This window comes from Larus michahellis, chromosome 1, assembly GCF_964199755.1.
Source record: "Larus michahellis chromosome 1, bLarMic1.1, whole genome shotgun sequence".
Classification (NCBI taxonomy): domain Eukaryota; kingdom Metazoa; phylum Chordata; class Aves; order Charadriiformes; family Laridae; genus Larus; species Larus michahellis.
Window position 1 is genome coordinate 53190036 of NC_133896.1, and position 20640 is coordinate 53210675.

Here is a 20640-nt window from a genome sequence, read left to right on the forward strand (position 1 = left end):
TTTAAACTCTTTGAACTGTAAAAGGGATATTGTTTTGTTTGGGCATGTACTCAGAAGGCTGTCAGGTCTGAGCACTTGGTGGCTCTTTCAGTAGCATCATGCAAGTATGATGAATATACGCGTTTAACCTAAGCCTTTTTTTCATCTGCTGCTATAGATTTTTCTCAGGTAATTTAGTATGACAACTAGTTTTGTATTCTACCGTTAATAGAGGACAGTCGGGAAGAAGTCAAACTAATTTTTGTTGGGCTTCCACACTGAAACCTTTGGTTATGGTAGTACAAACAAAGAATTAAGATCAAGGTATTGGTGAGCTGAACTTCTTTATTTTAAGACTTTACTTTAATGCACATCTCCTGTAATCTTCTCATTTTTTACTTCATCTCAGTGTTGAGAAACACTTCTTTTTGTTTGAGATAAATTTTTATATATTTACATCTGTGCTTAGCATTGCTTTGTATATAAAGTGTGAAATTTTAACTTTTCAGTCTGACAGAAGTGGGGACAGGTAAGGAGTACGGGACTGCTTTGAGCAGTAGTCTGGGGCAAAAGACAGTGCACTGTAGTCTACAAGACCAGGCTAAAATAGTGCCTTTATGGCAATCTTTCTAAGTAACTTTGAGGACACTTGTACTTCTGCTAGGTACTTTTGAGGTTGAAATCTACAGTGTTATGACTGTGTTTGAGGAGTTATCTGTTGGTGATAATCTTGAGGTTAAAAATGCACCCTTGGCTAGGGAAGACAAAGCCTAAGTTTCAAACTGGTAGACAAGCGTGGCAAGAATACTATTAAATCAGTATACTGTAACTGTATTAAAATCTGTCTCTTCAGTAGAAGTTAACCGTGTAAAGATTGAGTTGTGTAATGGTGTTACTGTCTTGAACTTGGTGGGCCACTGAAATTACATTTGTATTTTGATTTCTTATCCTGTAGTCTTTACTTTGTTAATACACTTAAGTATCCGAATTTGCATCAGACAACTAAATATAAAGTGAATATGCAGGGCATGCATTCACCCTGCTTACTATGCTGTTAGAGAAATCTTAACAGGATGTGTTGGCAGTCATGTTGCAGCTGCTTGTAGTGTTACCAGACTGACTAGGCAGCTGGGTTAGAAAGTGGCTATTGCCTAAATCAGGGTTATATCTATAAATAGGAGAATTACATGAAAATATGTGAGATGTTCACCTTTCCCAAAGGATTGAATATGCTACTTCTATAATGTGGCTGGACATAACAATCAGAACAGTATAAAAGAAGAAACAAATTTGTGCATTAAAACACTGGTATTAATGGTTTTCAAATGCTTTTGTTTCTTTTATGGGTTGGTTTTAATGGTATTTGTTATATTTAGCCATATCCAGAAGATCCAGCAGTGTACAAACCACTCTCCCAGGAAGAGCTGCAAAGGATAAAAAATGAAAAGAAACAGAAACAAAATGAGAGGAAACAGAAGATATCAGAGAATCGCAAACATTTGGCCAGTGTACGGGTTGTACAGAAGAATCTTGTCTTCGTGGTAGGACTATCTCAGCGCCTAGCAGATCCAGAGGTGAGCTGTTCACACTTGCAGATCTTGCACTTAACTTACTGTCAGGGAACTGCTGATATATTCTTGTGCCTACCCTTGTCTGTCTCCAAAATAACCTCAATAAGTGTTTATGTCTTTGCTTTTGGGAGTACGGATGCTCTGGTTTTTTGTGAAGGAAATTGCTCTTTGTATTTGTTTAAAAATGTCTTGTTAAGTTAAAAATAAGCTTAAGGATTTTTTTAGGTACTCGTTTTCCTAGGCTGGATCTGCTGGCACTATACAGCTGTCATCTGCCACCAGTTCTAAAATGGGATTGGATTATAAGGAACAAATATAAAGTGTAGCACAAACCTGTAGGGACAGAAGGAAAAAGCCAACGCTTGAAGTGTAACTAGGAAGGAGCATGAGGCTGAGGGGGGAAAAAAATTAGGAAGAGGAAGACCCAGGAAAGAGTTGGCTTGCTATTCTGCATCATCAAAAAGAAGCTTTTCATTTGAGAAAACTGTGTCTAAAATGTTTTATTTACTTCCATCATCAGTCAGCTGCAGGTGAAATTAGTGCTAATGAGTAAAACTACCTTGAATTAGAATATGGAGGGAATGTACTACAGGATAAGGTAAATGTCTTAAAAACTGATGTGCCAAGTGAGGTTCACCTGATGGGACTAAACTGTCTGGGGAAATCTCAAATAGAAGTGTCTCTTTCTGAGGAGTTACAGAGTATGGGCTGCATTTTGATAGACTGGGAAAGAACAAATGTAAAAAGCAGCTTTTAGTGGAGGGGGGAAAAAAGGGGATGATTATGGGAAGAGAAAAATCAAAGTTAAACTGATCTGGCATGTAACAAGAATATAGCAACACATGTTAGCAACTGTCAGCACTGGCTTGGTGCTATTTATTACCAAAAAATGTATTCAGTTTCTTTGACCAGATAGAGGGTTTGTGAGTAAAAGAAATAATAATATTCACAGGTGGTTTGTTTTTTTTTTTTTTTAAACCTTAGATAATTCCACACTGAATACTTGAAGTAATTAGAAGTGGGTTTATTGGTGTAGTAAGGGGGTAGAGGTGTTGTACTAGGTTTGGTGGTAGCAGTATTCTCACTGACATACCTGAAGATAATGTGTACTTACTGAATATTGCATATAGCAGCAAGATGACTTGATTTCCAAGAAAAAAAAGTATTCAATATATTCAAGTTAAGTTTTCTACTTGAGAAGGCAAAAACTCGTGCACAAATAAAGATGGTATGAAAGGGGAGAGTGGCTGCTATTTGCGGTTTCTGGAAATAGATCTGTGGATCATAAAGGAGTACAGGTGGATCCACTTCTGTTGATATGTATATTCTTGTGAAAATTGTGAAGGCCATGCTGCCATATCTTGTAAGGAGTATAACTGCAAGACACTTGAGGAAACTCTTCAGCTTTACTGAGGACTGTCAGTCTCCTCTGGAATGAAGCCTGAGGGTGGGTGTAGGATCTTTGAAGAGGGTGTAGATCAAGTGAAGAGCAGTCAGAAGAGACCAGTGAGTGACTGTCTGTCTATACAACATGCCCTGTAGTTCTACAGAACGTTCCAAATGAAGACATTGATGCTCCCTTGAGAAGAGACAGGAGGTGGTTAGGTGAAGTTCTCGGATCAGCACAGTTTAACTGTACTATCCAGTGTTAATATGAAGACAGAACTCGGGAAACAAACTTTCCTTTTTAACCTCTCAGGTTATTGTTGAGAACTAAAAATAGCTTTAGCTTATCTAGCTTCAGTCTGAGTAGTCAGTACTTCTGCACCTCCTTCCGTCATGGGGATAGAAAAAGAAAGGCTTTTGCTACCAAATGTGTCAGATACATTGTTAATTCCATTGGCACGCAGGTAACTGTTATTCAACAGAGTTGCTTAATATGCTAGAGATGTTCCTGCTTTGCGCAGGATCCCTAAATGGTGTATTATTATCAACTAATGCAGGGAAAGGCAAGACAGGAATATTTTTTTTTTTTCTTCAGGGATGTGATTCAGTATGATGTTGATTCCGAAATGTTTTTTCTTTCCCCTCTGAATTGCCATATATTATCTTCCTGTTCTTAGTCTGGTCTTCTGAAAACTTCAGGCTATCTTGAGCTAATTGGTTTATTCTCTCTCGCTTTGAAGTCGGACAAGCGAGTCAGGATTCAGCATCTTGTTCCTAGCAGTTCTATCTGAATGCAAGTTTAAGATGGTTATTTATTTAAAGTTGGAATTAATGTGTTTTTTATTTTGTCTCAAATTATAAAACAGATACATACAGGAATATTTCACGCTGAATGGGCTGTATCTTGCCAGGGTAGGGTTGGGTAATCTGAGTACTGAAAGAAATTTTAAAAATACAATGTAAAATGTGAAATATCCCTCATTTAAGTTCTTTACTGCAGTGACAATGTACTCCGTATTGCAAGTAACCCATGTTTTACGTTGGAAAACAAATCTACATCTCTATGCTCTCCTCCTCTTTGTAGAAAAGAACTGTGTTTTATTATTTAAAGGCTTTAGTTGAACAGTTACACAGAAGAATAAGTACAGCTTAGTATGAATTAACTTTCCAGTATACCTCTTTAACTTTCTTTTCTTGTAGGTTTTGAAACGACCAGAATATTTTGGGAAGTTTGGTAAAATTCATAAAGTTGTCATTAATAACAGCACATCATACGCAGGCTCACAAGTAAGTCAGAGGCCCTTGTGATTTTTTTTTTTATTCCTTTAGAGAAAATACATGTGTGCAGACTGAATCTGGGGCTCCCTATTTCTGATTAAGCAATAGGTTAAAGAAGCAAAAAGAAAAAAATACAGCACTGCAAAAATCAAATTACTGTTAAGTCACTGAAGCATTGTCCAACCAGACTCTCAAAGTTAGATGCAATGTAGAAAAATTAAAAACTGAAGATGGGGTGAGAACCTTCAAAGCAGCAGCAATGTGGCATTTACTCACTTATCTGCATTTCAGGGATAAAATACTTCCGATTAAGTACTTTTAGAACTTTCAAGCAACACTTTGATGCACTTCTTCTTTTCCCCATTCTTTATGCATCACATGTAAATTTTTATTAATTCTACCGTTTTTGTCAGTTTTCCTGTTAAAAATATGTGGCTGTGAATATAAGAGTTTATCAAGTGAGCCGCTAAAAAAACAACTTAATGTTCAGATCTGTCAGGGGGAAGGAAAGAAAATAATGCTGTGTTTTCTTTCTAGGGTCCAAGTGCCAGTGCATATGTAACCTATATCCGGTCAGAAGATGCTCTCAGAGCCATACAGTGTGTCAATAATGTGGTGGTAGACGGCAGAACACTTAAGGTGGTAATATTTTTACATTCTTATATATATGTACTAGGGCACTAACACCAGTGCATAATATAAAATTTTATTTGTATGCATGTGCTTCTGTTAATGAACAAAAATGCACAGTTTATTGGGTTTTGACCCATTTTCCCAGCATTAATCACAACATGGATGTTCAGTGAGCTTCCAGCAGGCAATGTTTTAGTGGGTTCGCAGGTAACTTCTTAAAACAAAAGTTTGAGACAAAGAAATGCACTGCCACCTCCTTCCCACAGTGGCTTTTTTGCTGTATAGCTTAATAGCACAGCATGAAAACCTGATTATTTGCTTTTACAGAACATTTCTGTAGTCCAAACACCACACCTCAAAAGCTTCCTGGGAAATGCAAGTTTTTTCCTTTTGGTATCTGTGTAAACAGGTATTCAGGCTGACTTGGCCAAATCGGTGGCTATAGAAAGTCGTCTAGTTAATATTCATTTCCTGACCCTGCTACAAAACATTAACCAGTTTCATGTAATACAAACTCATAACTACTTATTTGGCTTCTTATGATTATGAATGCAAATATTTACTAAGGCTTTTATTTTGGTGTTTATTTAGATTGGATAAAAATAGAACTAATCCTAATTGTCTAATCCTGAAGTATATAGATTTCTTACAAATGGATTTCCTAATCCATCTGCATCAAAAATGCATTATTGTGGAATTCAAATCTAGGGAAGGAATATTTTTTTTTTTTAGCAAATATAGCTTTTTTTTCTTATACCGCAAAAGGCATTCTTAACCTCCAGTACTTTAATGACTTTTTTTTTTTTTCAGGCATCATTAGGTACAACAAAATATTGCAGTTATTTTCTAAAAAATATGCAGTGTCCAAAACCAGACTGCATGTATCTACATGAGCTGGGAGATGAAGCAGCCAGTTTCACAAAAGAGGAAATGCAGGTAAGTAATGAATGGGAAACACATGAAATGTGGCATGTATGTATTTTATTGTATATAACTTAATCTGTGTATAGCGTAGCCTTTTGCTGAATGTTATGGCAGAGATGAATTTTGAAATCCAAAAGGTAGATTAACCAGTTGGATGTTGGATGTGAACAGTTAAATTTTTTCATTGTATGCTGCTTTTAAAGGCTCAAAAGTCCACTGAGTGTTCATGAGTCAAAAAGGTGATAAACTCTTAGCCAAGAATTCAAATAACCTTGGGTTAGTTACTTGCCCTTTGTTCATACCAGCGCAAGGTAACGTGTTATTTTAAATCTCTGTGAATTAAGTTAGTGCGGATCTGGGTTTTCCTGTAGGTTTTGTGTGTGTAGCCAGTTAATCATGGCTTAACTATTGTACTGTGATTTGACTATGCTATCCGAATTCAGATACCCCATTTAGGCTGTGAAGGGTATAGAAACCGATTGGAAATAAAACATTGAGGCTAACTGTAATAGAACATGAATACTGACACAGGGGGTTTTGGGGTATCTCAACATCAAAATGCTTATTATCTAGGATAGGGAAGCAAGTAAATGGATAGCTTTACTTTTTGCAAAGGTGGTGCATTCTGGGGTCTTTTGGGTCTGGGTCTCTCCTTCTACATGAGATATGGTAAAGCTTTTAAACTCAATCTCAAGTATGCCAGCTTCTCATCCACGCTGTAATTTTTTGCATGTGGTCTATCTATGAAGCAGGTCGTCCCCAGCCCTAGTGCAAGCACAAATAATGTACAAGTGGATTTTATTTCATAGAATCACGTAGGTTGGAAAAGAGCCTTAAGAGTCCAACTGTAAAGCTAACACTGCCAAGTCCACCCCTAAACCATGTCATGTGTTAGGCTGATGTAAGCTAGAGAATAAGGAAGAATGTCCGTATCTATTCAACATTTTTTTTTCCACAAATCAGCAATTATTTCTGAGAATTTCAGCTACGTTTTCATAAATTAAAAAAATACCCTGCTAGTTCAGATGTGTAGTCCCTGTAGTATATATTTTGTCACACATAATGGCAATAGGAGGTAACCTTCAAGGAGAGCCTGCAAACCAGGCCACCTTCCCTGTTCGTTTCCCTGTATTTCTCTCACCACCTAGAGCTGTTACATTATACGTGTTTGAGGGTATGTTCCTGTCTAGGCTTTTTAGTTTTGTTTTTTTATAGAGCTGTCAGACATGAATTTATTTAATCCATTTTGAACTGCTGATACTGTCAAGCCTATAGTCTTTTGTGGCAGCAAGCCCCAGAAGTTCACCAGCTGCTTTGTAAAGTGCTTTCTTTTGCCTGTGTTAAACTGATCTCCAGTTAATTTTGTCAAGCGTCCCCTAATCTTAGCATTGTAGTACTTACTGAAAGCAAAACCATTATTCACATTATCCATTGCCTTTGTGATGCTGTAAAACTTGATCTTATTTTCTCGGCCTTCTCTCCGAATCACACAGTTTCTGGGCTTTTAAACTTCTTTGTAAAGCAGTTCCTCCCTTTCTGTGATAATTTCTGTTGCACTTCTCTGTACCTTCTAACGGTGTCTTCCTTGAGATGCAGAGGTCAGACACATCATACTCGTGATGTGGGGGAAGCAAAGTTTAATGTAGCAGTCCTCAATGTTTTGTGTGCAGCGTGGTGTGGGGTTTTTGTTTTGTTTTTTTTATGTGCCCTTCCTAATGATGCCCAGCATGTTTTTTGTGTTTGGTTGCCAGTGCATAATCACCTAACTGTTTCAGAGCTCTGTTGGCAGTAACTTCGGTATCTCTTCTCTGAGCTGTAACAGCCAGTTCACGGATCAGTTGAGCGGTAGTAGTTAGGCTACTTTTCCTGTGGTGTGTTACCTGATGTGTCTCTGGTGAAGCTTGTTTGCCCGAGTTCTCTGGAGTTCTTTTGGAGTTACTCATTTTCAGCATGGCAGTTTACTACCCAAAGAGCTTGGTATTGTTGGCAAAGAACTTGCTCTTCACTCCTTTCTCATGCGTGCATGCTGATGGTGTGGCATAAAACTGATGGCAGTCATCAGTCCTCATCACTGCTTGCTTCTGCATCCTAAAAGAGTGACCAGTAAGTCTTACCTTTGCTTTTCTATCTTTGAACCGGCTTCAATCCACACAAGAACCTATGCTGTACCTTAGGGCAGCTTCATAAATAACTTCTGTTGTGAAACCTTATGGAAGGCTTTTTCGAAAACTTTGTGTATCCTCTTATTGATGCTTATTGACACTATAAAATTCCATCACGTTAGTGAAGTAGGATTCCCTTCTACGGAAGATGTTCAGATTCATTCCTAGCAGATTATGTTTATCCATTAACTTCTGTTTTTTTTTCCAGACAGACTTTACAATCTTAAGAGGGATGGAGGTTGAATTTAGCAATCTGTAATTCACAGGATCTTTTCTACAGCCCTTTTTGTAGAAGGAAATGGCAATCCGTCAGTCCTCTGGCCTCACTGCCAGTTAAAATTGATAGGCTACATACCTTGGCCAGGAATTCAATTTCAGATGAGTTCCTTCAGGAGTCTTGAGTGGATTATACTTGATCTTGGTGACTTAAAAGAATCTTCCTTTCCTGATGCTTGTTACATTCCTTAAACTTTCTTATTGATTTCATATTGCTTTCTTGGCAATCATGGGGAACTACACAACTATCAAAGAGTGCATTTCAGTGCACCAGCTTTCTGGAGTTTGTGTTAGTATCAATGAATTTACAGGTCCATTTGAGAACGTTCTAGGTTCAATGGTTGCTAATAGAGCTAAACATTATGACAAACTGAAAGCAAGTGGTAGAACTCCAGGAAGTGTCTGATAGTGAAGTTGGGAATTTAGGTCAGGTAGGTTGGAGACGTTAAGTTTGGCCTGTGGATTGCTGGCATGATTACTGCAACCTCCTGTATAGGATTTTAATGTTGTTTCTTTCTGACATTTTATGTGACAGCTAAGTGAGCTTAGGACTTGCCTGATGTTCCTGGCCATGACGTTCAGTCTTTTGCCACTGGAGTATGAAGCAAGATGAGATATTGAGGGAGGTTTCTTCTTACTCATTTGCTTAAAGTTTGCAGGGCAGACTTATGCATCTGAGCTAGTTGCTTATATTCTATTCATGCAGGTGGAGAAAGAAGTATTTCCAGGGTGCAGTATATCTTATAAAGCTTGCATTTAGGTGAACCACACTTTTTTCTACTGTATTTAGTAGCTTGTGAGCAACTGACAAAGTTGGGTAAGATGATGTATACATCAGATGTTTCTACCTGAGGAACCTGAACATACAGAGGTCTGTGGGACCTAATGAGATGCATCCCAGAGTCCTGAGGGAATTGGCTGAGGTAGTTGTCAAACCACTCTCCACAGTATTTGAAAAGTCACGGCAGTCAGGTGAAGACCTCAGTGACTGGAAAAAGGGAAACATTGCATCCATTTTTCAAAAGGGTAGAAAGGAGGACCCTGGGAACTACCGACCTGTCAGCCTCACCTCTGTGCCTGGGAAGATCAGGGAACAGGTCTTCCTAGAGCTATGCTAAGGCACGTGGAGGAGAGAGAGGTGATTCGAGACAGCCAGCATGGCTTCACCAAGGGCAAGTCCTGCCTGACCAACCTAGTGGCCTTCTATGATGGAGTGACTACATCAGTGGATAAGGGAAGAGCTATGGATGTTGTCTATCTGGACATCTCTAAGGCCTTTGACACAGTTCCCCACAACATCCTTCTCTCTAAATTGCAGAGATATGGATTTGATGGGTGGCCTGTTCAGTGGGTGAGGAATTGGTTGGATGGTTGCATCCAGAGAGTAGTAGTCAATGGCTCAATGTCCAGGTAACATGCCTGAGGGACGGGATGCCATCCAGAGGGACCTGTACAAGCTTGAGAAGCAAGCCTGTGTGAACCTAGTGAAGTTCAACAAGGCCAAGTGCAGGGGTCCTGCACCTGGGTCGACGCAACCCCTGGTATCAATACTGGCTGGGGGATGAAGAGAGTGAGAGCTGCCCTGCTGAGAAGGATTTGGGTGTACTGGTGAATGAAAAGAGGGACATGAGCCAGCAATGTGTGCTTGCACCCTCAAAGGCCAACCGTATCTTGGGCTGCATCAAAAGAAGCGTGTCCAGCAGGTCAAGGGAGGTGATTCTATCCCTGTACTCCACTGTGGTGAGAACCCACCTGGAGTACAGCATCCAGCTCTGAAGCCTTCAGCACAGTAAAGACATGGACCTGTTGGACTGGGTCCAGAGGAAGGGCACAAAAATGATCAAAGGGCTGGAGCACCTCTCTTCTGTGAAAAGGCTGAGAGAATTGGGGTTATTTAGCCTGGAGAAGAGAAGGCTCCTTATTGCGGCCTTTCAATACTTAAAGGGGCTTATAAGAAAGATGGAGACAAAATTTTTAGCAGGGCCTGTTGCAATAGGACAAGGGGTAATGGCTTTAAACTAAAAGAGGATAGATTTAGACTAGATAGAAGGAAGAAACTTTTTACAATGCGGGTGATGAAACACTGGAGAGCAGGTTGCCCAGAGAGGTGGTAGGTGCTCCATCTGTGGAACCATTCAAGGTCAGGTTGGATGGGACTCTGAGCAGCCTGATGTAGTTGAAGATGTCCCTGCTTATTGCAGGGGAGGTTGGACTGGATGACCTTTAGAGGTCCCTTCCAACCCAAACTACTCTATGATTCTATGTTTCAGTGCCCTTTTTTAGAGGGTCGTGTAGGTTGACTATGTAGAGAAAGACATGTTCAGAACGTACCAGTAATGGAGAGCTGGAGAATTAAGTAGGAAAAAACCTGGAGATATTTATAATATTTGACTGACTTGTAGTAATCAAATGGGATATGCAGTTGTTCTTCTAAAGGAGCCCATAAGGGAATTTAGTGTCTCAGCAGTACTGTTTGGTTTTTTTAATTTTGTCAAATATTCCTGCTTTTTTTTTTAAAAAAAAAAAAGCAAGTAATAGTTTTCTTTTAGGTTGTAATATTTTTCCAGGAGGACGTCCACGTTGCCTGTGCATCAGTTCCATTACTGTTCCAACAAAACATTCATAAAGGGAATGAATTAACTAATGTACAAATGATATTTTTTTTGGGTACAAGTAGGGTGAGAGCTTTTAAATCAATGCTGAAGATGTGATAGATAACAACATATGTGTTCCAGACTTAAGATTGAGAAGGCTTGACCATAAATCTTGGCACTTATTTCCTTTGGTAAAGGACATCTCTTAGTATCTGGAAACTCTAGTTAAAAGCTATTGATAACTTCACATTCTCTGTTCTATTTTGCATCTTGATTCAATTCATGACAATACTTAACTTTAAAATAGTAATTCTTAAGTTGGAGTGGTATAACAAAAATATGAATGCTCATCTTGAATTTGTTTCAGATATCACATTAAATGTTCCCGGGGTGGGGGTGTGGGTTTGGATCTTATTGGATTTGTTTTAAATATTTAGCTGCAGAATGTTATAGATAAGCTAGGCTGAAATATACTCTATTCCTTCACTCACCAGATTCAATATTCTGGAGGCTTCCTCAATTTCTGAAAGCAAGAAATTTTCTCAATTAATTCAGTTAGTTAAAATAATATTTCAAGATTTCCGTTCTTAAAAAGAATGAATTATCAGTTATTGCTCAGAATATACTTGTTGTCACATGATAGCTCACACTCAGACCACCTCAGCTGTTTTTATTAAGCAAATATAAAATGACTTCCATTTTGGAACGTTTGGTTTAAGAGAGACTCTTTGCTCCTTCCCATCTTCTGGAAAGCTTAGTATGGTTGATACATCAAATGCAGACTGCCTTGGAGATCTAGCTGTTTTGATTTAGAAGATATATTGTGAAGTTCTTGATTGGAACTGAAGAGCAAGTTCTAATAAGGTTGTAAATATTTTTCTGCTTTAGAAGTCTCAATAAAATTATAAATTGGTAAATATATCCGAGTGATTTCTAGGCAAGCTTTTAATTCATGGAAATCCTGTCTGCTAAGATTGAGAAGCACTGTTTTGAGTTTTGGTCAGGGGTGACCTGTTAAGTTGTTAAAGCTCAATTACTAAGCTTTGAGATGTATGTAGGTACATTTATATATAAAAAATATTTTTTTTCATAGATAAATTTATATTAAACCAGTATTCATTCATTGTGAGTTTCTCTTTCCTTAGGCGGGTAAGCACCAGGAATATGAACAGAAACTACTGCAAGAATTATACAAACTAAACCCCAACTTTCTCCAATTATCTACGGGTACAGTTGACAAGAACAAGAACAAACTGACAGCACTGCAGAGGTATGATGCGTAAGTACTGATGCTGGACTGCCTGGCTATGCTTGCTTTCTGGTTATTCCTAAAGAAAACTTTCTTATTCCTGTTGCATCCCCTAAGTTGCCTGCTCTTTTTATGATAAATACTGATAGCCGTTTTCTCCGTGTAGAGACATATGCATCACTTTGTTCTAATACACAGTGAATCTTACTCAGTAAAGAAATGTTTTTCTGCATTTGTATGACTAGTTCAGAGCAAGGTATTCTTAATTCTGAAAAAAGACCTTGTATTTCATATTTGCATAAACACATACTATTTATTAAAGACCAGATGTCAGCTTTCTTGGTATGGTGTCATGATGAATGCAGTCTGTACTCTCATAACTGAGACACCTTATAGTCTTAATATGTGTTTTTTACATCATGATTTATAGTGCAGTCCTTGCGTTAGGTGTAAGGACCTTGGCAATTGAAAGTAAAATCAGTTTTTTTTGTGTGGGTAAGAATTCATGAGATGCAAATAAAAGATTTCTTGCTTTTCACTTAGTAAACTATTTTGTAAATATATTTTTCACTGTGTTGAAATTGCAGATATCACTTATTAGTGCTTGTTAAAATAATATTCAGTTTCAGTAGTTTGTTCAGTAAGTTATGAAAAGACTTCTGTCCATAAGAGTATGGAGTCATACAAAGATAACTGAAAGACTAAGGTCATCAGACCTTACATGAATTATCCACTCAAATGTCATATTTAAGGTAAAGAAATAAAAACTGTTACCAGTCTCCTCCACTCCTTCTTGTAGAATTTTCATAATGAGATGGGCAGAGTGTAATGTAAAAGTTAGACTGCACTTTGTACACACCTTGGCCTTGTAATCAGGGTTTGTGTTGTGTGCCAGTTTATCCCCTCCTGAATTTTTCAGACAATAGTTTGGTACTGGCAGCATCACTGCACAACAGTTTAAGCAAGAAAGTGGGTACTGTATTTAAAATATTGCCAACGGAGCTTGAATAAGCAGTATATAAATCTGAGAAATAGTATGCCAGCTAGTGTACCGGGATTATTTTCTTTAACTTCTGGAGGAAGTGTCATACGCTCTTTGACTGCAAGTGGTCAGGACATCCAGTTGGATCTTCCCTTAAGGACTGTGCCACTTCTTATTTCTTGGGCTCTGGTTCAGTATTGACTTGGAAGGTAGAGTGCAGTCAGTGAAGCAAATACGCCACTTCCTGCGTTTGGGTATTGATTATTTTATGTTAAAAATCTGAACTAATCTTAATTTGAAACTTAATTAGATACCAGCAAAACAAATGATACCGGCAAGGAAAGAATGCTCTGTCTGAAACTGCAACAGACTTCTAAGCCTTCAGAAAGCAATTATGAATTGGAGCTTGGCCAGTCTGTGGTGCTAACATTTTGGCACTCGTGGAAAATGTGGCATGTTACTCTAAAGGCAACAAGTGGTCTGGAGTTAATTTCTCTTGTCAGCTGAACAGCATCACCACAACACAGACTCTGTTCTTTGCTAATGCCAGCACCACCTTTTGGGCTGCAAAGTGAATTTCCTCTCGCAGCTGGGATTTTGAAACATTTCAAGTCCTGTCTCATCAGGGAACTACAAATATAGTTCGTGAGCTAGTGAATGTGTGTTGTCTTCTCTCACAGCTTTCTGCCCAGTTGGGTTCTTGTTTTTGTCTGATTCCTTGATACAATATTAATATTTCTGGTAGTTTGTCAGAGCCTCTGATAATTTTGTGGTTGTTCTTGTGTTTTTTGGGGTGCAGGACTTCTGTTTCACTCTGGAATTGAACAGAAGTTGAGTTCTAAATAGTAGATGTTTAATTATAAATATCCAGTAGTAGAAAACAGCTTCTTAAACTGCATAAATGCTTTTTCACAATTGTTGTTCTAATTTGAAAGGTCTTAGCACAGACCTTTATTCTTGCTGCTGACAGCAAATGTTAAAATCCCCTAGTGCCACTTTGTGTATGGGAGTACTCATCGCTTGGTATGTCACTTGATAGGCATGGTGACTGCATTCTATTACAATTAGAGGTATATTCCACGTTTAAAACAGATCAACTCCTTTTTTCTTTTTTTTCTTTTTTTTTTTTTCCTGCTGACCTTTTCCTGAAGAACTGAAATGAATGGGGTTTTTTCATGCTACAGTTGGAAACACTTGTTAGGCACTTGCTGGTCTTCTGGAGAGCAGCCCTTTAGAAGCATGTACCTTTGAACTTAAGCAAACCAGAAACACCCACATGCACAAATACCCACCCCAAAACATAGAAGTTTCTTTCTCTTTACCTTTCTCCTTGTATGCAAAACTGACTTTTAGCTGTGACATTTTAAAGTTAGTTTTAATATAGAGATGACTTTGCACTGGGGTGGACATAAATTTTGATATTTAAAATGAATCTGTTAATGGATTGAAAGTCTTGTTATATCTAGATTACAGCTCGTTTTTGTAAGGGTGAGAATATTAAATGACTGCATCGTGCTGCTGATGATACGTCTTCATTCTTTGATGTTCAATATTTGATCAACTCACTATCTAACTTATTTCAAATGTGTGCAAAGCAAAGATGAGACCTGTAAATCAGATTACGGCTCTCATCTGTGTACATGTTATATAGGTATATGAGAAAAGATGCAGGTAGAATAGCAAATCTTACAATAGTGAGATTTGAGGGTAGCTGGTAATACCAATTTTATCTGAATAGGAGTAGGAAACACTTGTGTCGCTGTAAGCAGCTGTGGGAATCTTCAGATTCTGACTGTGACCTGACTAAATTGACCTAGAGATGTGAATTTTGGACCACGTAATAAGAACATATTAATGAAGGGGCGCATCAGGAGGAACACACGTATTTGAAAATTTATTTCAAAAGCTTATTCCTTATAAGCACTTGGACAGCACTTGGACACTAAAACCGGCATCCTAATTGAAGCAAATGAAAAGCTAAAGTTAATGTAAAAGAACTGGAGAACACAAAGGCAAATCTTCTATAGTAAGATTGTAGGGTTAGCAGATGACACTGTATTTGAACGCATTCAGTTATAGATGATATTCCAACTTGCTTCAATTTGTATAAAATGTAACTATTTTCAGCAAAAACTTGGGTCTTGAGTCATCTCTTGGACTTCTTTCAGATCTAATGTGTACTCTGAAATGAAATTTAATGTTACTTGATAAAAGGGAAGTAATTATGGCTTTAAATTGGAAAAGAAGGGAGCACTAACTTCAATGAACAGTGTGTTGGTCTGGCTGGTCTCATGACTTGTTAGTGTAAAGCTGTGGACTCTTGTGTAGTAGGCGTAAAACACAAACTTCATCTTTTGGGCCCGGGCTTGATAGGGCCTGGAATATAAAACGTTTGTTTCTTTTTTTAAAAAGCGATTTGGTTCATGATTTACAGAACTTACAAATACTTATGGGATAAAGCAAATAATTCTAAAGGAGGTGTGTGTAGGTCTGGATACCTGAAGCTGTTGATGGATTTTTGTTTTGGTTTTTTTATTATTTTTTTTTTTCCTCTCCCCCAAATGGAGAAGTCTGGACTTCAACATTGGCAGAGCAGCTATCTATTTAGTGAAGAAAACAGACTTCCTCCCAATTTTCTCTCCCCTCCCTACCCCACTAATTCTTTTTTTTAAGTCAACACCATTTAAAATCTGAGAAATAATATCCAGATAAATCTATCCTTATAGATTGGCACAAGGATTTATTTCCCCAGTGCTTAAAATTTTTAAAACACTTTCTTCATAACTTGAACTCTTCTTTTTTTTTTTTTTTTTTTTTTTTACTCTTGCCTTTTTCCAGACCCAACAGTAATAACAAAGATGCCTGGCCATCATTACAGAGTTCAAGTAAATCAGCCAACGGTTTAACAATGGAACACAGGAAAACGCCTCCTGTATTAGAAAATGGCACAGACCCAGAACACATGACTCCAGATGGTGCAGACTCAGATTTCGGGTAATTGTGCTGCCTTTTATACTTCAGATAGCTTGCTTTCTCTCTCACTGACCGGTGTGGAGGGAATGATTCTCCAGTCTCTCTCTGGTTGGAGAGCTGGATTCAAATCCTGATCAGGTCACAAAAAGCTGGGCTTAACCTAGCCCATGTCAAAAACACTGATTGGCAGATTGTGCAGGAGAACCCTAACGTAAAGTTAGTAAGTGATGGTACAGGTAAGGGCTGAGGGGAAGTGAATTACTGGGTGATCAACGGCTTATATAGCTGCATGGTCCCAGCCAGAGCTGAGCCCTTCATTTCTACACAGAAGCTTCCACGGAAGTAACACGCTAGTTGCTATACATGAGGAGGCTTATCACTTGGAAAAGCTTCAACAGAAGGAAGCTAAAGGGCTAAAATGCAGAAGGGCTGCATTTCTGTTACTTCTTTACAGTGATGTGTTCCAGAAACACAACTGCAGAGGTAAGGGTGCCCTGATTATCACTCAGTAACAGGAACAACAGGGCAGCTGATTCAACTGAGGCTTCTTTGTGCAGAGGAAATAATGCATCTGCTTGCAATAACTTACTTACTGCTAACCAACATTTTTTCCTCTTTTGGTGCCCTTCTGGAATAAAACTCGTGTCCCCTTCCATCATAAGCATCACTAGCAGTTCCAGTGGTAGTCTCTAGGCATGCTGTTTTGGTTTTTATGGACGCCCCTTAGGTAATATTGGTTGGGCTCATTCAGAGGTTGGACAGGAAAATAACAATTTCAAGAAGTGGTATTGCTGAATTAGGTAGCTGATCTTTGTTTTAAATCGATATTGAATCGATGTATTAACATTGTGAGTGCTGTTGAAAGTGGTACCTTTTTGTTAAGTTTAATAGCAGTCCTGTTGAGAGGTGTGATCAGAGATCCTATGGTTGCATCTCAATAGTGACAAGCAGCTTCTTTCTTACATTTTCTGAAGAGAAATGTATAGAATCATAGAATGGTTTGGGTTGGAAGGGACCTTAAAGATCACCTAATTCCAGACCCCCTGCCATGGGCAGAGATGCCTCCCACTAGACAAGGTTATTCAAAGCCCCATCCAACTTGGTCTTCAACACTTCCAGGATGGGGCATCCACAGCTTCTCTGGGCAACCTGTTCCAGTATCTCATCACCTTGTAAGGACTTTACACCCCTTTGCAGTAAGTAAAAATATTGTAGCCAATAGAAAATCAATCTTGTTTGTTCCTGAGGGCTGGAAGACAGTCCTGCAATTAAAGGCTCCTTAGGCAGGTTCGAGTATAATAAACATTTTCAGAGCTTAAATTGTCATTAAAAGTTGCCTTATGCGTACTTTGTTAAACTGTAGCATTGCGACTTTCTGTCAGCAGCTTTGGGAAGAGAATTTGGCTCTACAATCAGAATGATTGTGTAGTAAAGAGTCTATAGCAAACTTCTGTGCTATAGGTATTCAGAAATTACTAACCCAAGGCCGTTTGTTCCAAATGGAAGAACTTTATTCGTGGCCTTCAACCACTTGGTAGAAAGCATTTGTAAATCTTCACTGGAGTAATGCTCGTTTGCAAGTATATTCCTCTAATTTTTCTTTTATAGTCATGAATAATTCAGCTTCAGGTTTCTTCTTGAGATAACTGTCTCAATCAGTGTTCTTTTGCAGAAAAATTGGTTTTATCGATGGATTGCTCTTATATAGTTTCTTTAGAATGGAGAAGTTGTTCTGCTGGGTTTCTACTCCAGTTATTCTGGGGTGGAGAGAACAAATATGGGAGGATGCAATCTTATGAATTTTTAACGTTGGTATGTGGCTCTATGCAATATTGCAAACTTTGCAGCAGCAAGGGGTATTTGTAAATAAGGTGTAGCTAGAATCTGAAGTCTGCACCCAGTTACAATAATTACTAAATATATTTATCTTGTGCTAACACATCATGCCTGTAATTTGACTTGTATCACGTTCCGGGCTCTTAATGGAACTGAAATTGATGTTCTTACTTCTGGTCCTTGTTTGTAGGACCAGTGTTTTGGGCTGTGCAGCCTGATGCTTGTGCATCTTCTCCTACAGGTCGATAAAAATGAAAATATGTTGAAGTTATAAAGCAGAGATTTTAACCTGAACTAATACTGTTTCATTAGTGTGGTATTTAGCATAATTAAGGCAAGTCACAGATGCCTGTCAGCATCTTGAATCCTGAGATGTGCCATTTCAGCCGAGTCATGTTAATTCCCAGTGAATAGCTTTCTGAGGTGGTTTTCTGCTGTACCTTATCTTTTATTCCCTTTATGTTTGTTGTTTGTTCCTGCGTTTTTCCCCTCTGTCACCTCAAAATTCAGTTTTCTTACCTCGGAACTAATTTCTGCTAGCTAAAGCTTGATGGCTGGTGGGAAACTTAAAGTGCCACCAGGACTAAATGGTTAATTTAATCTTTTATCTCTCCCCAGATTTATTTAGGACTTTTGTGGGAACTGGCAACTTAAGTATTTGGAAATCAAATCTGTTCCCCAAGTTTCTCTCCAGTAGTAGCATAGATGGAACTGACTACTACAGAATACTACCAGAATACAAGAGTCCTGGTATTTTGAATGGCATAGAGTTACTATGATTGTGTTTAAAACTTTCCTTTTGTTCCTTAACAGGGTAGTCAACAAGCAGAGTGGAGAGTGGTGGGAAGAAGTGTTACAGTATATGGCAAATCACTGGAATGCTTATGATTAAAAAAATACTTTAATACGTAATAAGTGGACTTATTTCTTTCTTAATTCCTCCTAATTAATTTCAATTTATCTTTATTTCAAGGCTTTTCTACCATTACAAAAGCAAATGTTGATTTTCCTGTTAAATACTTGAGTGTCTTACTGTCTCTTTTCCCCTCCTGCTTTTGCAGCCCTATCGACAAACCTTCAGATTCCCTCAGTATAGGAAACGGTGACAGCTCCCAGCAGGTAAGACATCAATATAAGTGCTGTGGAAGTAAGAATTGAGTTTGAGGGCATGGTGCAACTTGTAGTTGAAGACGCAAGTACTTTCTGAAGTTTATCGTAATCTTAAACAAAACTGAAAAATGCTACTGCTATGTTGATTTTTGTTTGACCTTACATTGAGCTTTATATTAACTAACCTAATTGCAGCCAAAAGTTTTGAGGAAATTTTTCAATTGTATTAGTGAGGAACATTTTATATAAAAACACTCATGTCCTAATTGTTTCTCATTCTCTCTTGCCTGTAGATAACAAACAGTGACACACCTTCACCACCGCCTGGTTTAACAAAACCCAATCCAGTCATACCCATCAGTTCATCTAATCACAGTGCACGGTCTCCTTTTGAAGGGGCTGTAACAGAATCACAGTCGCTCTTCTCTGACAACTTTCGGCACCCTAACCCCATCCCTAGTGGGCTTCCTCCATTCCCCAGCTCTCCACAGACTTCAAATGATTGGCCCACAGCACCAGAACCACAGAGCCTCTTCACATCAGGTATGTACACAGGTTACATGGCTGGATATTGCTTGCTTTTGCAACTGATGTCTAAAACTGTTTAGAATCAAAAACTTCAAGACTTGCTCCAAGACTTGTGTGTGTGTCCCCACCCCACAAATGATTAAAATTTGTCACTTAACTACAAATGAATTGAACTGATGTAAGGGTTTCTTCTAAAGCAAACTTTACAGAGTTTTCCAGCTGCATCGCTAAATTATCAGAGAGATTATTTTAGTTTTTCTTAGCCATGTGCCTGTCTAATTAATAGGATATGACATGTATGCTGAATATTTAATGTTACAGGTTTTTGTTGAGAATGGGGAAAATACATGGTGTCAGTATATTGTTGGTGTAATAATCTGTTATCTAACACCAGAAGTTGTGCAGTGGAATACAGAATTTTCTGTAGTATCCTGCATATTATTTGAAGGTGCTTAATCTTCCCGAAGTGAGATTATATACATTCATAAAAGATAAAAAATATGGTTAATTGCATCAACTGGAATATCTGCATTTTCCAGGTACTTTCATATGAAATACCACTTCATAGGAATGAAACATCAATTTAGGTGTATTTATATAGTCTTGGGAATGGTTAACAGTATTTAAGAGCTCACAAATTATAAATCTGAGGGCATTGTTAGAAAATTAAATGAAACATATCACTAATAAATAGAATGTAAACAACAGTTTAGGACACAGTTTGTTTACTTAGTCTTTAGTCGTCTTTTGATGTTTATCTGACTACTTAATCCTGTTTATAAACAATATTTATTACCAAGCAAATTACCTGCTGCTAAGGTACTATAAGCACCAATTTTGTAAGGATTAAGTAGCAATGAGATAATTTCCTGATAGCAGAGGTCTTGTTTGCTTCATAATTAATATAAAATGTATGGTTGCTATTTAAATAAGAATGCAAAGGACAGGTTTTTGTCTGTCTAGCAACTCTTTTTATCTATCATCATGGATTTTTAGAGGATACTAGATTTTTCTGAGAGGATACTGAGCTTGATTTTAACTACTTAGAGCAGCAGACCAGGTTCCCTACCAGCAGAGGGAGTTGATGTTGTGAGTGATACTACCTTGTACCCATTAGCTTGCATTACCACAGTTTTGAGGAAAAAATACTGTGAAACTA

General features: G+C 38.1%; 1 protein-coding gene across 13 annotated transcripts in view; it reads left to right on the plus strand.

Annotated features, from left to right (window-relative positions):
* CNOT4 (CCR4-NOT transcription complex subunit 4) overlaps positions 1 to 20640 on the plus strand; it is an 86421-nt gene that overhangs the window by 45663 nt on the left and 20118 nt on the right. For 4 of the 13 annotated variants that reach the window (XM_074576051.1, XM_074576100.1, XM_074576108.1 and 1 more), the window contains exons 3-10: positions 1356 to 1553; positions 4137 to 4223; positions 4752 to 4853; positions 5658 to 5783; positions 11949 to 12073; positions 15873 to 16028; positions 18905 to 18962; positions 19247 to 19496. In XM_074576051.1, coding sequence (XP_074432152.1) covers positions 1356 to 1553; positions 4137 to 4223; positions 4752 to 4853; positions 5658 to 5783; positions 11949 to 12073; positions 15873 to 16028; positions 18905 to 18962; positions 19247 to 19496 — 1102 coding nt within the window. Of the gene's footprint in view, positions 1 to 1355; positions 1554 to 4136; positions 4224 to 4751; positions 4854 to 5657; positions 5784 to 11948; positions 12083 to 15872; positions 16029 to 18904; positions 18963 to 19246; positions 19497 to 20640 lie in introns of all 13 variants that reach the window. The other 9 variants (XM_074576074.1, XM_074576128.1, XM_074576138.1 and 6 more) reach the window with 3 other exon arrangements.